A 15,610-nucleotide genomic window follows, 5' to 3' on the forward strand; every position below is an offset into this window, starting at 1 on the left:
GTATCAGATCGGCATTCTACCCCACTACAATTAGGTTTTCTGCTCTTATAACGCTCCTTACACTTAAATGTTTTATATAGCAGGAACATGTTGGCCATAGCATCCCAATCCGCTTTTGTATTAAAATCTACTCCATTAAAATGACAGATGAGTTGCTATTACCAACAGCTAAAGTGACAATTTCCTGCACATAAAGCTAAAACTATAAGCTGCCAGGAGGGTGTCTGGTGCCCAGTAGCCTGCCTCCCAGCCTATGCATCACATGCCTCCACAATATATTTACTAACCGAATGCCAGCACTGTAGGTAAGTGATAAGTTATAGAGTTTGAAAAATGTTTTACTTAGGAATTACCTCTCCTGATATGCAATAATTAATACAAGATATCTTCTAAAACACAAAACATTTAATGTGGTTGTCTAATTCAGTGAAATAGAAGTCAAGGTCCTGTGCTCCTTGCAATTCTGAAGGAGTAGACAAAGTCTGTACAAAGTCTGATCTATAAGTGTCTGATCTATAGAGTGTAATGTCTCTGGATGGCTTGAGCTCCCTTGCCCTGAAGAATCCCAGGATAAGGAGCTTTGGCTGGGATCCAAGCTTCACAGAACAGAAAAAGTGCCACAGAACTGATTTAAGGGCCAAAATGAGTTTGTTTTCTCATAGAAGATAATTCAACATGTTTTATGGGTTTTACATTACTCCCTTCATCAGGAACAAACGATTATATTGGGGTATAGGTTTCTGCCGCCTAATTTAGGAGAATGTATGCAGCCCAAAATTCATTGGTTTTGTATGGTGAAAGTACATTTTGGACTCCCAATTAACCGTGTAGCGTTTTCTCTCTTCTGTATCCTGTGTCTCTGCAGGCATTGAATGGATTAACATTTTTGTTTTGAATGTCATTCTCGCCACAACCAAAAAAAAAATCCTGTCTTGATCTTTGCCTATTTTTAAAATCAGACTTGGAGCCTTAATATTTCACTAAGCAACTGGAGACCATTATCCAATCAACTAAGTTTCATAAGCAAGAGAACCTGTCTAAATATGATGGGAATCATAATCATAATTTCCCGTAACTAAAGTGGTCTTAGAGAATTACTCTATTATAGCCCGATGTAAAACGTTTTAACTGATGAATATGTAAATGGAGATTCTAAAAATTAAAGTTATTTAATCTTCATTTTATAGAGTAAGAAGTAATGTTTTTAATATACAGATGACTTCTGTCAATTACCATTTTGGTGCCTGTTTTTGTCTAACATGATAGCTAGCTTAGAGAGCAATAGGATACACAGGGTCCCATATATATCAATCAAAGATCTCCCAGATATAGGGATTCTTACATGCAAAGTTGAGAGTGTTCGCTCTCTCAAAAGGTAACTTGAATTTTCAGTAGAGTGGTTCTTTAGGCGGTTGTTAGACCACACAAAGTTGCTTTGAGATTTCAGCATGTAGTTAAATGCATATAATCCACTAGCTCATGCAGCTGTATCATGAAAGAACACCGTTGTCTATTTTTAATAATCTCAAGTACAACAGCTATAAATCCAGGTGAGGCAGTTTGCATGATAAAAAAAAGTAATTTCTGCTTCTTGTGTAAAAAAGAAAAAAAAAAAGGTTTTAAATCCTAGTCCCATCTCTGACAGTTAGAACAGTGGAAGGGCATGGCTAAGAGAAGTATATGGCTAGTCCGGTAGATGTTAGGCAAAGCATTCCCCATACGACAAAGCCAGCCACTCTGCAACATCTATTTAAAATAGACTCTCATGGGCACATCAGTGTAGAAGTTCGTTTTGCTGATCCAACCTCTCCAGCAGGTGGTTGCAAGATGTCACGTGCCTATTGCGTATGAATATCACAGTTCCTATTGCACTAGGAAATATACTGAAACAGTTGTGCGAGCGACACATGCCAACTCTCCCACAAGTACAGATGTCCAAGGCCAAGTGCTTTAAGGTGGTGTTGTCTGAGCTGGCAGGGAGCAGAATGCCATGGATGCCAACACTACCTGTAATCTACCGTAAACCATCCAACACCCTATCGCTTCATTGCTTGCCCTCAGGAAGAGTCGGTGCTCTCTGTCTCAATGGCAGCGGTCCCCACAGCCTCCCGGATGAATGGGAGGCGCCAGGATGTGGGCCATCGCAGGAAGACGGGGGGTCTGAGGGTGTAGAGTGTGGAAAAGTGTTGGCCCCAGAAGGATGGGGAGAGGCGCAGGAGCCCATCTGGATTAGGCTTCAGTTCTTGGGGGTGAGTGAAAGAGGGGAGCACGGACTCGGACAGAGGGAGGGGTTCTCTGTAACAACCAAAAAGAACGAAAAGGGAAGAAAAAAAATGGGAGGGGAAGGGGAGGGGGAAGAAAAATTAAAAGTTATACAGGTTCTCAATAGTAGGGGATAAAATGGAGATGGGAAATTAATGCTTAAAAATGGAAATGCAGGAACTCAAATGACCATGAACAGACACACAGGATGGACTGGGACGTGGTTAAATGGAAGGCATAAGTGATGTTTGGAAAGAGAACATAAAAAGATTATTAGTTCCCTAAATCATAAAGGATGGCAACAAGATAAGTTACAACACAGAAATACGCTGCAGCACAGTTGACATTTGACTACATGATTAAAAAACGGGGATAAGGTCCTGGCTGCTTTTAATATTACATTTCTCAAAAGAATAGCCAATTCACTCTAGTTTTACCTCCGATAGAAGGTGCTATGCTAAATATATAAAATTGCTCAAGGAGACAATTTTGTCATCAAGAAGGTGACTTATGAGAGCACAGGTCTAATTTTGTTTTATTTTTTTGCACATGCTATCGGACATAATCTTAGAGAGCGCTAACGGGTGAATCCTTGAAGCTTATCAAGGGGACAGAATAAATGGTAAATGATTTAGAATTTGATACACAAGTGGGATTAGGGCTGTCAGTTGAGGGAAGGTGAAGTATCTGCTTTGTCAGCTGTACTGATGCAGATAAAAGTTCAAGAACCAGCTACCTGGACACCATGGAACTGGAGTGAGACTGGCTCGAGGAGGTGGTGGCAGCACTGAGTTGGGAGAATCCACTGTGGCTCGATTCAAGGCTGGTCATGGAACCCCTAAAGAAGACAAGTAAAGAGAAAAGAATAAACTCAGCAGAAAAAAAATGGCTTTTTTTTTATTCATGTGGCATTGAAGTAGATGTAAACCAAATCACTTAAACTTGAGATATGTTTTAACATATTAAAGGTCATTCATAATGTTTTTAAATCTGCAGTTTCCATTAAAATACCAGGTGGGTGGTCCTTGGATGAAAATCCTTGTTCAGGTACTTGCTTCACTCTGGCATTGTCACTCTGTCATAAACTTTCTCAATGGGGACTATTAGTAGCCATTTTACCACTCATTACACAGGTATGTTTCACTTTTATCATTAAACCCCCCCCCCCCCCCCGGCCCCGTCCCTTTGCCACAAGCAGGAAGTGGCAGCAAAGAGTGATCAGTATTATGACAATGCAAAAAAAGATGGAAAAAAAGGTAATAATTTTATATAAGGTACTGTACAAAAAAAAAAAAAACCTAACTTGATTTCAACTCAAAAACGGCTGTCATTTTTTTCTTAGTAAACTATTTTCACCTTTTATTGTTTGTTGCATCTCCGTGTTGCTGATCTCCTACAGCCATTCCTGTCTACATACATACAATTGTTTTATCTTAATTGCATCACAGGTTAATTGCTTCACTGGTTAATTGGATTATTCCCTCTGAGTGGCGGCGGGATAAGCGCAGGATTTTATACTTTTTTATACATGCACTACAGCAATGGCTGCATGGCATTTCTCAGACTGCGTTCTTTTTGACAGACAAAAGAAGACCAGGCAAACAAAATCGGAGTTAAAACAGCTGCTTTAATGATCAGGTGCAGCAGGCCGCCATTCAGACAGTGTGTACAGCTACCTGTCCCACAGAACATGGTATCATGCTGGATAACTAGATGGGTTTTCCTTGGGTGTCAATAGGACATTGCAAGCCACTCCAAAACATCCTCAAATGACAAACTCATCCCCCCCTGCCCAGTCTAAGTCTGTCCCTTTAGGGCTACCAAATGGGAGCCAAACCCCAGCAGGCGACAGAAAGACGGACACTGGACGGGTACGTAATGAGACCACCGACAGCGCCAATAGTCTAGATGTCATTAATTTATCTTCTTACCATCTATCGAGGGAAGAAGTAGAGCTCCTTCGTTTGGGCTTAAGCTTCTGTCTCACACATACCCTTAATAGATTTGACCTGGTGAAGGACTTGCACCTTTTTGCAAGAAACTTGACCTTCAAGTATATGTATTCTAAACAGCAAGGGAAAACAACAGATGCACAAGAAGATCCTTTTAAAGATTTTAAGGTTCAGGACTATCGAACCCTTAAAATATTGGTCCAGCTTCTGGCCGAAAATGAAGCTTTCGGTTCGGAGGAGGAAAGTGATTCCTCCTCTGATGATGACATTGCCTCGGAAGTGAATCCTAGTAACCTAAAATCTAAGTCAAGCAAATTCCCTAATCTGCAAACATGCCCTTCGGTGTGGGCATTTTTGAAACAGTCAGTAAAGGACATAGAAAGCTTATCTACAACGTTGCCTCCTCAATCTAATCTTACATCACTACAAAGACAAGCACTAGAAAACCTGATGCATAATAAGGATATTGTTATTAAACCTTCAGATAAGGGAGGCAACGTTGTAGTGATGAATAGGATTCAATACGAGGAAATGTGTTTGTCAATATTGTCCAACACGGAGTGGTACTCTGTAATTACTCCTGAAGCTGTACAACAACTATCCAAGAGATATGGATCACTGATCTTGGATGCCTATCAGCAAGGCATCATTGACCAGGATCTATACGCATACTTGAAAGTCAAATGGCCTATCACCCCCACGTTCTACTCAATCCCTAAGGTGCATAAAAACTTGAGGAGCCCTCCTGGTCGTCCGATAGTATCGGGGATCGGATCTGAAACTGAGCCGGCCAGCATCTATATCGACAGCCACCTCAAACCACTGGTCCAGGGATTACCATCCTATTTAAAAGACACCTTGGAGCTATTAAAGGGCGGTAGAAGGAGTAGTGGTACCCATGGACGCCTATTTGGTGGCTGTTGATATAGAGGCTTTATACTCTAGCATACCCCATACTAGAGGCCTTGAAATCATATCCATGTTTCTGTATGAACAAGATCGGTCCAAGTGGCCTCTGGTTGATTTCTTAATTATCCTATTGGATCATGTTTTACGAACCAATGTATTTACCTTCAAAGACACCACCTACCTCCAGGTACAGGGCGTGGCGATAGGGACTTTGTGTGCCCAGTCTTACGCGACCCTGTACCTGGGGGGGTGGGAGAGATCTGTCTTCAGTGATGGACGCCTTATCAATGTACCTGCGCCATATCTTATTTTGGCGCAGGTACATTGATGACGTGCTCGTCATCTGGACTGGAACCCTTATTGAATTAAATCAATTCATGGAGGCCTTAGCAGTGAATACGTTTAATCTCAAGTTCACGATGCAGCATAGTAGGGAAAGTATCCCCTTCTTGGACACTAATTGTTTATCGATCCTGACCGCAACCTACATACTACCCTGTATCGTAAAGAGACTGCGGGGAATAATATTTTGCACTATACCAGTAGCCATCCCCGCACCCTCGTACAAAGCATCCCGTATAGCCAATAACTCCGTATTAGGAGGAATTCTGCTAGGCAGGAGGACTTTGAGATGGAAGCTGCGGCCCTAAGGGATAGACTCCTACTTAGGGGCTACAGTAAAAATGTCCTGAAAAAATCATACCAGAGGGCCAAAACTCGAACAAGAGAAGAGCTAATATTCAATCTTTCTAAAAAGGGTAAATCAGAATCGACAACCAGATTAATAACCACCTTTAATAGTCATCAACAAATTAGAGCCATATTGTCACGCAATTGGCACTTCTTGACTGATGATCGTACTCTCTCGATTTGTTCGGAATAGGCCGGAAATTGTATATAGAAAGTCCCATTCACTTAGGGACCTTATGGTACAGAGTCACTATAGAACCGAGGATGGTGGGCACGATAAAGCTACCTGGGGTACATATCGTTGTGGACACTGTGACCAATGCCCCTGGGTTTGTGAGGGAGCCACTTTGGTACTTCCAAATGGTGTGACTCACAAACTCAGGGGACGAGCTGATTGTGAAACAATGGGGGTGGTATATATAGCTCTTTGCCTATGTGGGAGATCTGGATAACAGAATCTTAAAACAAGAGGCTAAGTGGATCTATAATTTATGAGCGACCTATCCTCCAGGTTTAAACTCAGTGATCTCCTTTTTAAAATAAAATTGTAGGCAGGCAACAACCTCTGAGTGTTGTACCTTCTTGGCCCCTCCCCTTTCCCTTCCCCCTTTTCCTCTCCCCTCTCCCCTTTTTTGCTTTTCCATTCCTCTTCCCCTTTCATCTATTTTTCCTTTGGTTGGTTCTTAAGCCATTATTGGTTATTCTTTATAGAACTGTATTTTCCAATTTTGTAACATTATGTAGGCATAATTATGCCAAATTTACTGTAATGTTGGAGGTATATATTGTATGTGACACATTGGATTGGTGACACGAGCGCTGGCTCTGAGGCTTGCTGGTGCAGTACGGTTGTGGGTCCCATAGCTTCCTGTTTTTGGGGAGTGTTTGGGCGCCCAGCAGGAGCCAATGGAGTCAATGTTCCCCCCACCCCCCCCTTTTTTCCTCCGCCCCGGCGTGGCCCCCTGACTAGGTTCAGGTGGGTGTTGTGGCCATCGTTATTATATGGTGATTAGGACTCCGCCTGCCTATGACGGTGGGTTTACGGCTCCTTTTTGGGATGCTGCCGAGTGTCCCCTTATTCCATCTGGTGGGTCACACGGAAGTCTGGTGGGAGGTATTTGGTATGGCATGGCTCCTCCTTGGGTCTCCTTACCCGGCCTTAGGGTCGGGTTTTAGGGGCGGAGCCTTGTACTGCTGTGAACAGCCCGCAATTTGGGCTTTGATCTGTGACGTCGGCTCCGCCCACTTGCACCCGCACCGGAAGTGATCAGCAGGAGGTTTCCTCCGCCGGATCGCTTCCGGTGGAGTCCCCTTATCTGGCGGCAGCATTCGGCGTGGTGGACGCAGACGCTGACCCGTGGAGGGAAACGCGGGAACCCCATTTTTATATGTGTGGAAGTCGGGTGAAGGTAAGCAGATGGGCATTCGTCAATGGGCTGATGATCCACGTTGTCTCCACTTACTCTGGGTGCTAATGTATCCTCTTGAGCTGATGGTCTTTCTTCCCCTCCCTCTCTTCTGGTGATGGATGGTGCGGTTCTTTCTCCCTTGGGATCTCTCTCTTTTCTATTTGTCCCGCAATTTGACAAATTATCACATGGAGATGTTTGGGGAATGGTGAATGGGGGATACTGCAGTGTCGGCAGAGGTTGGAAACTGGGATGTGTTCCCCTCTTTCCATTCCCCCCCCCCCCCCAAAAAAAAAAAAACTTATAGCTTGATTTTGGATATATTTATATAGATATTCCTATTCGACTAAAGGGGGCTAGAGTGGCATCTTCCTGTGCCAACTATAATCCATACCAGATGAGTCTTGTTTATATTATTGCCTGTTGGAGGTGGGTCTGCACCACTTTATGCCCCACTTATATACTATAGGTAAATTTAGGAATCCTTTATCACATACTTAGGGTGGACTCTGATCACCTATCCCTATAATTCTTGTTGGGGTATATTGAGGGTGTCCATCATTGTGACAACATATATTTTCTCATTGTAGATTCCATTAAGTCACCCTTGGAGCACTATATACCATAGAGGTCTCCAACCCATTCCTCTACATACTGTAGCTGCATTTGTCGACGTAGTGGCTTTCAGTCTAGATTGAGGGGACTCAGCACCCCCCAGGTGTGAGGTACCTTGGACTCCTGGAAATCCTCTACACTCGGTTGCTTAAAGACCATACACAGCATTTCATATTGGCAGCAGCAGATCCGGTTGCGTGAGTGAGCCAATGCATGTGTGTCAGTTAGGTGAGCATAAAATGCATATGTAAATTTGATAAAAGAATTGGTTTGTTTTGTATTGTATGAGATGCAACAAATGTTCTGTATATAATATTTGCTAATTTTTCTTACATAGTAAAGTCGTGTAGTTCTGAAACAAGGATCTCTGAGGAAGCAAATCCCTGAACTTAATTGTTCAAGGGAAACGCGTCAGTTCTGTTTCACTATGACCGAACTTAATTGACTGTGCTTACAGAGGGTCTGTGAATCTGTAATCTACATGTCTGTATGTATGTTTTTATGACCTGATCACATGATCAGTGTACATTTTTATGTCTGAATAATTTAATAAAATATATTTTTTTATGCATATTCTGTGTTGACTACCGTGTTATCAATATTGCATCATCACATCCTTCAAAGTCCAATTGTTTTAGCAGGCGTGATTGGGTTTTACTTACCTAATACCAGTCTACGCATGTAATTTTATTCTTTCCTTATGGTCTCATGCTGGCTTTTATCAAACGGGCATGCTGGAAAACCAGCAACCGACCAGCAGCCAATGTCTGCCAGTGCGCCGGTGGTGGTTGTGGGAAGTCACCTTGGCAGAATACAATAGCTCAGTGGGGGACATTGCAGCACTAACATCACTTGTGTTAGTATGGTGATCTGTAATTTTTTTTTCCGTTCAGCCTGCTGGGTACCCCCATAACGCAGAAGACACACTGGGAGACAGACACAGTATTTTCACCCTATCAAGGGAGTGCCTGAACAAAGCACTTTATGCAGGATAACCCGGTGTTCTTTTAAGCCAAACTCTAACTTTCTTTTCACTAGAACTAAATGGAATGAACAGTCCCCAGCATCGATCATACTCCTATACCATGTTGCTATGTTGTCTTCATATCCTCTGATATTTTGGGTTTAGTTGTGGCTTCATACCATGAGAGACACTGTATAGTATGATGTAGACTAAGAACCTTCCATAGCTACTTCATGCTGCATCTCTAGCCTAAAACACACCCCTCTATAGTCTTTGAGACTAAAATGATGTATGTTCCTTCACAGCTCTGATGGTGGGTGGGATGGAATACATCTTAATTAGCATTCAATTCCACCCAGTCACACCTACTGGAATGTCCAAACCTCCCAGTTCCCACCTCACAGATCACAGCATTATTCAAAATCAAATAGGAAACACCTTTGCACACAGCCTGTTCTGTAAGTTAGCTGTGCTGCTGCTGGGCAAGATTGATTGGATCACAATTGGAATTCAGTCCTGCCCAGTTAAAAATGCTGATCAATGTAAATAGGGAGAGTTCCACCCTTCAGATCCCACCCTCCCAGTGCCCTGCTCTCTGTGAAGTGATTAATTTACCTATGACGAAAACGCCTTCATAATACCCTCCCATAGCTCTTCCTCTGTAGTCTTGCAGTATGCAATTAATTCTTTGGCATGCTGCAAGACAGGAATGACAAATTTACACCTGCTTTGCAAACTGAAGAATGATCTGCTTCGGATCACTCTTAAGAGAGCATTTGACAGGCAGTGAGAAGGAGTTGTATCATATCCTCATCACCTATTTTAACCCACTAAATGCTGCAGAACTGCACTGCAAACATGCATGTTGTGCCATATTGCAGTGTGGCTCCATTCACTAGAATTGGTTGTGTCTGGCAGGCCGTACTGCTCACCAAGCACAACAGGAGGTATAGTTCCCAGCACAGCCATGAAGCAGAGTATCGCAGTCGTGGCATGTGTTCACCCCTAGCCACTGCCCATTCAAATAAAGGGGGAGCAGTTGGGGGGGCTGTAAAACCTTGTGGTTGTGCTGCATTTTTACACCAATACCCACTTGCCGACTGCCCCATAAGATATACGCGCTGTGCAGAATCATGTATACATACACGGAATTCTGCAGATCCAGGTTTTGGGCGTGAGTGCGCGTCGCCGGCGGCTCGCTCCCGCTGTGATTTAACACAATGGGAGCTAATGACCGGGTTCCGCGGACCCGTTGTCCGCTAGCACCCGCTGATCGTTCAGTACACTGATAGAATGCCAGTCTGCCTATGTAAACCAGGCAGACTGTCATTCTGTCAGTACAGAAAACACTGATCATGTGTTTCTATAAAACAGTAAAAGCACCTCCCCTGCTACACTAAAACATTAGCTAGGCACAAATTTAACCCGTTGATTGACCTTGTGGTTAACCCCTTTCCTGCTAGTGTCATTAGTACAGTGACAGTGCATATTTTTTTAGCACTGATCACTGTAATAATGTCAATCGTCCCCAAAAAAGTGTCAATTAGGTGTCCGATTTATCTGGCGCAAAATACCAGTCACACTAAGTCGTAAATCGTCGCCATTACTAGCAAAAAAAAAAAAAAAACAGTTTGTAGACACTATAGTTTTTGCGCAAACCCATCAATATATGCTTTTTCTTATTTTTTTACCAAAAATATGTAGCAAAATACATATTGGCCTAAATGGATGCAGACATTTGATTTTTTTACTTTGTTTATGGATGTGTTTTAAAACAGAAAATATACTATTTACTTTTTTCCCAAAACCGGTCGTTCATAGTTTCTAGCGCAAAAAATAAAAAAGGAGGTACTAACAAAATGGGTACAGTGTTGCACGACCGTGCAATTGTCAGTTAAAGTGATGCAGTGCTGTATTGAAAAAAATGGGCATGGTCAGGGGGGGGGGGGGGGGGAACCTTTCGGAGGTGAAGTGGTTAATTTAAACAAGCATTAAGACTGCAATAATAGTAGCAGGGCATCTAAGGCCCTATTCACGCTTTATGTAGGAGTGTGCATTTCTGCTTACAATAATTTTAGTGTGTTTGATGATTACACATACTCTTTACAACAACCAAAGATTTGTGTGTGACTAAATAGAGTTTTGAGTGTGTTGTGTGTGCAAACACTATATACACATTACAAATAATGCCCTCAACAAAGACAATTTGCTGTTTAATTAGATCCAAGCAGAAAAAAAACATGATCATGTGATCAATCATATATGTGTGCCCTAGAATAGAGCATTTCTTGTCCATAAGATGGTTTGTAAGGTTACACTTCCTACTGTAATGTACTGTTTTGATCTAAGTGGGATTCTTATTGCTGATTTTGGGCGCTCCTTAAACCGCCTACCACTAGAAACTTTGGAAACGACCACTAGCCCGTATTTTAAGGTAGCAGCCCAGACCCCTTAACAAGGGTCCACTGCCTTTTTTCATCCAGTCGGGCCAGATTGATTGGGAGTTAATTTCCCCAAGTGGCCCTCTCTCCAACCACCTACCCACCCACAGACCCTCTATCGAGCAGGTCAGTCCAGCGCAGCCATAAACTTTTCAAAAAAATTGTCCTACTGTACAGCACTCTGTTCACTGCAGAGAAGAAAGGAGTGTAATTGGTGAGAGTGGAATTCCAATACTCCCCTTTCACTACCCCCATGAAGGCCCAGAAACACCTTAGGACTCACCCACATCGACTCCCAGAACTGCTACAAGTGACTCCCTGTTGTGGAATTTTAACTGTGGACATTTTCTTTAGTTAAAATAGTCATAATGTCTCCCAGTGTCGGGTTTTAACGATAATCGCTATTCACAGTGATTATTGCTTTAACTGTCATTGCAGGAAAGACTTGTTAGTGAAAACCTTCCATTGGATGAGATGGCACAATACTAGTAGCAAAGAGAGTCCATCGCACAGATCTATATGCGCAATTCGGCGCCCCGTACTGCTGAGATATGTTTGTGATATGGAAATTGTCATTTTACCAAGATTAATAGATGGCATATTTTAGTCATATTCGGATCCGTGTGACTGAAACACTGCTGCTACTATCTTATGCAGATAAAGCCTCATCAACTGGAACAAATAGAATGGTCACTATCACATTTGGTTTATATATAAATCATGTATGATTGGACCCACTAACCGGTATGAGTCTGTTTATGGATTGACATGGGTAAACGATGAGAAGCCATCTGCTACAGTTGGACTCCCTTTGTTCGGCCGTGTCCATTCATGGGCATCCACTCTACAGTTTCTATTGTACTTTTTGAATGTATACATGTTCTGTGATTGGTGGTCTTGAAGCCACTCCCTGTAACACCCTTTTGTTAAATAAACCTGCTCTGTCTTGGAGGAGTCGGTCACACAGAGGAACCCTCCAGATAGCATCGAATTGACTACAGCAAGCATATCTGTCCATTTCTTTGCTGCCGAGCGCTCGGAAAACCTTATACAAAAGAGCTGTACATCTGTACTTTTCAGTAAAAGGGTTTAATGGTGTTTGGTGCGTATTAATTTTGAGCGCACTGAGCGGGTTTCTATGCTCCAAGCCCTATTAATTTCCACGACACTCCTATAATCTGCCCTTAAACAACAGTGGCTCAAAGGATCATGGGACATGTAGTCCATGTAGGATTGATAAAAGGAAGGAAAATCGAAGTCAGAGAACTTTGAACTTCAGCCAGGAGATTAAGTGACATCTCAGACACAGAAACCTGTTTTATACAGCTAAAGTGGGTAAGTTACACACAATCTAACACTGGGGTTTGTGATGCATTTACATGCACAATGCATCTGTTTTGGGAAAGAAAAGCTGGAGGTTTTCTTTAATGAAAGCTGCAGATTTCAAAATATTAAAAATGACTTGAAAATAAATCAATGTTAAAGCTTTCATGTGATTATAGTAATCGGGTCATCATACATTAAAAAGGCAGTTGTTTATTATACACAATACTTTAAAAGTAATAGGCTCCAAAATGCTGCCCTGAATTGTACCTGAAATCATCAGAGCCAATGATCTCGGTGTAGAACATCACTTTGCATTTGTGGGAGGAGACTTGTAAGGATGCAAGAACATCGTCCACGCGTGGCAGGCTGCTGGTAGCACAAGCTGGCATGCCATGGAATTTCCATTGCAGGATATAGAAACCCGGCCAGCGGGTCACATGAGAACCCTGTGGGGAAAAAAAAAAAAAACATGCATTTGAAACTGTGGCTACAACACAAAAATTAAGTAATTGACAGCCATGTTTAAATCTCAAAACAGAAATGTAATATATTGCAGCTTACCAGTCCCTTAGATGTGGTGTCTGCATTTTGCTTTATTTTTTAGACCATTTTCCTTTACGGCTACCTTGTAATTCTGTGAAACCTATGCTTCCTGCCCCTTGGCGGCTAGATGTACTCCTCCACTAGATCTATACACGGAGCCATGGTGGTCACCCGGGCTGGATTTCAAAATAGGTCTGCTTTATGTTCATCTCCATTACATGATGGGGGAGGGGGAATTTGTAGTACACGAGGATGATAACGTTTTGGCTACCAGCTCATCGCCCGGGAAGTGACAAAAACACTGCATTTCTGGCAAGATCAAAGGGTATCAAATAAAGAAAACTTGTGAAGCCACCATACTTTTGGATTGGTAAGCTTCAATGTATTACATGGTTTGTCCTTGGGTTTAGTTATCCTTAAATAAAGACTTACCTGCACGCTCTCTCCCTCCTTGCAGGTAAGTGGAGACTCCACCATACTGTAATCTCTGCCAAGTTGCCAAGCCTTGTCAATCAACTGCACATTGTTGCACACAGGAGATGTAATGCCGTGAGCTCCAAGAGTATCTCGTTTGGGCACTTGCGGCGCCCTCTTTGAGTGGTAAATGTTAAAAACAATGTCCCCTTTACAAACGTCAAAGTCCCAAGTGATAACAGAAGAGGCATCCACTATTTGGATCATTATCTAGGAAGGTAAAATGAAAATTTAAAAGATTACACAATTTTCAATAAAGCATAAACTGTGTTTGTACAAATTATATATATATATATATATATATATATAGTTGATTCATTTCTTAATTGTTCTTTAAATCTTATTTAAAGGGACAGCAAGAGAGCTTGTAATAAGAATAGGTGGGTTTCCGCATCAGCCACCCCAACCAAGATCAGCTGGTAAATCATGTGAACATGGACCAATAGCAGCTAGCCATCCATATTGAAAAAGTTGAAATATTCCTCTTAACTTTTTGCAATGGAAGTAGTTTACTTTTCAGCTGCACAAAGAGAAGGTTTCTGTTGTAGACACAGGAAACCTATACATAAAGCAAAGTAGAGGACCCAAAAGGAAGCCAAACCGTGGGGAGGAGCCAGCTACAATTAGATCATAGGCAGCGAAGAGAAGAGCAGATGCAGATCCCAGAAGCTAGTCAAGAGTGCTGACCTTGGATGGACAACAGGTGTGAACAGTAGGTTTAGTATCTTGATTTAAAAGTTGATTTGGCACTAGGTATCCAAAATGTATAAGAGCTTGTTCAGCAAGTGACGAGGTAAAATAGGTGGCTGAGCTGTGGTTTTTACCTCCCCTCTAAACCTAACACCGCAGCTGGAGGGGCTGCTACAAATGGGACAGCAAAAATGATTCCCTGTTGAATCTAGTGGGCAGTACCACCACAAATTGTTATCGATTTAAGTAAATAGGGGCAAAGCCACAACTGGCCCGCAACCATATACAGAGGTAAATGGATGTGGCACAGTGGTGCAAATTTTTTTCTGGATTAAAACAGGCAGTAAGAAGTAGGCGGTTGGGAGTAAGGCCTCCCAACCGCCTATCACCCACCCTCTGAATAGCGATCTGAAGGCAAAGGTCGCTGCTATATCTTAATGCTGTGTGTCATCACTGTCACTTTTAGGAACCCTTTAGCCCTGTCTGGTCCATTGTGGTATTTTACTTGGTAATTTATTTGGAATGAGCTGCCAATACATCTCAATGGTCACTAAAAGGACATAACCCTTTTCTGAAATTCAGTGCACCAAAGCACACAACATATGCATAGTGCAGTGCCCTATACCGTGGTTAACATTCTAAATGAATGGCACCACAATACAGATTACAAACCACGTTTTAAAAATGGACTATGGTAATGCAGTAAAATTAGCATCTTACCATGTTTTTCAACAACACACCAGTCTAAAGGGGGGGAGTTAAAGTGGTTGTTAAGCCACTATATCCTTTTCATACAGTCATCTGTGTTTCCTAATGTTGTGTGCCTGTGTGTGTGTTTTATAACAACAAATGCTGTCTATACCCGATGTCAGAGCGCCGCTCGTAACTCACGTGGCCAGCTGCCTCTCCCCTTTCACGATCTGACAGCTGCAGCGGGAGGAGCCGAGAATCACACGCTGATATCAGTCGGGAGGGGAGGAGGAGAAAGTGGAGAGACGGCCGAACACGCAAGCGCCGCTCTGAAATCAGGTATAGATGCCATTTTTTGAATAAAGCTTATACACAGGGGCACACAGAGGAAAACAGAGGATTGTATGGACATCCAAAAGATATTTTAGCTGCAGGAATAGAGGGGTGGACATTCTCACAAGCTGACAGGTAGGGAGGGGGGAGCGAGAGGACAGAGGAGAGCTGCAGATGAGGGAGCACATAAACGGACCACAGCGTCAGGGCTCAGCAGCCTTAATAAACCGTGGTTACTTTACAGGGTGGAGGGAAGAAACTGGCAAGATCAGCAAGGTATTTCAGGTGATACAAAGGGCCAAAATTACACAG

At 42.5% G+C, this 15,610-nt stretch overlaps 1 protein-coding gene across 3 annotated transcripts in view; it reads right to left on the reverse strand.

Moving 5' to 3' along the window:
• Positions 1–923: 923 nt before the first annotated feature.
• The window catches only part of SEC14L1 (SEC14 like lipid binding 1), a 141,554-nt gene continuing 126,867 nt past the window's right edge, over positions 924–15,610 (reverse strand). Inside the window, exons 15-18 of one of the 3 annotated variants that reach the window (XM_082271845.1) lie at positions 13,544–13,795; positions 12,836–13,014; positions 2,999–3,100; positions 924–2,295 (exon numbers count right to left, since the gene is read on the reverse strand). In XM_082271845.1, the coding sequence (XP_082127971.1) occupies positions 2,058–2,295; positions 2,999–3,100; positions 12,836–13,014; positions 13,544–13,795 (771 nt within the window). In that variant the 3' untranslated portion in view covers positions 924–2,057. Of the gene's footprint in view, positions 2,476–2,785; positions 3,101–12,835; positions 13,015–13,543; positions 13,796–15,610 lie in introns of those variants that run through there. The other 2 variants (XM_082271846.1, XM_082271847.1) reach the window with 2 other exon arrangements.

The sequence above is a fragment of the Pelophylax lessonae genome (genome assembly GCF_965119305.1).
Source record: "Pelophylax lessonae genome assembly, chromosome: 11".
NCBI lineage: Eukaryota > Metazoa > Chordata > Amphibia > Anura > Ranidae > Pelophylax > Pelophylax lessonae.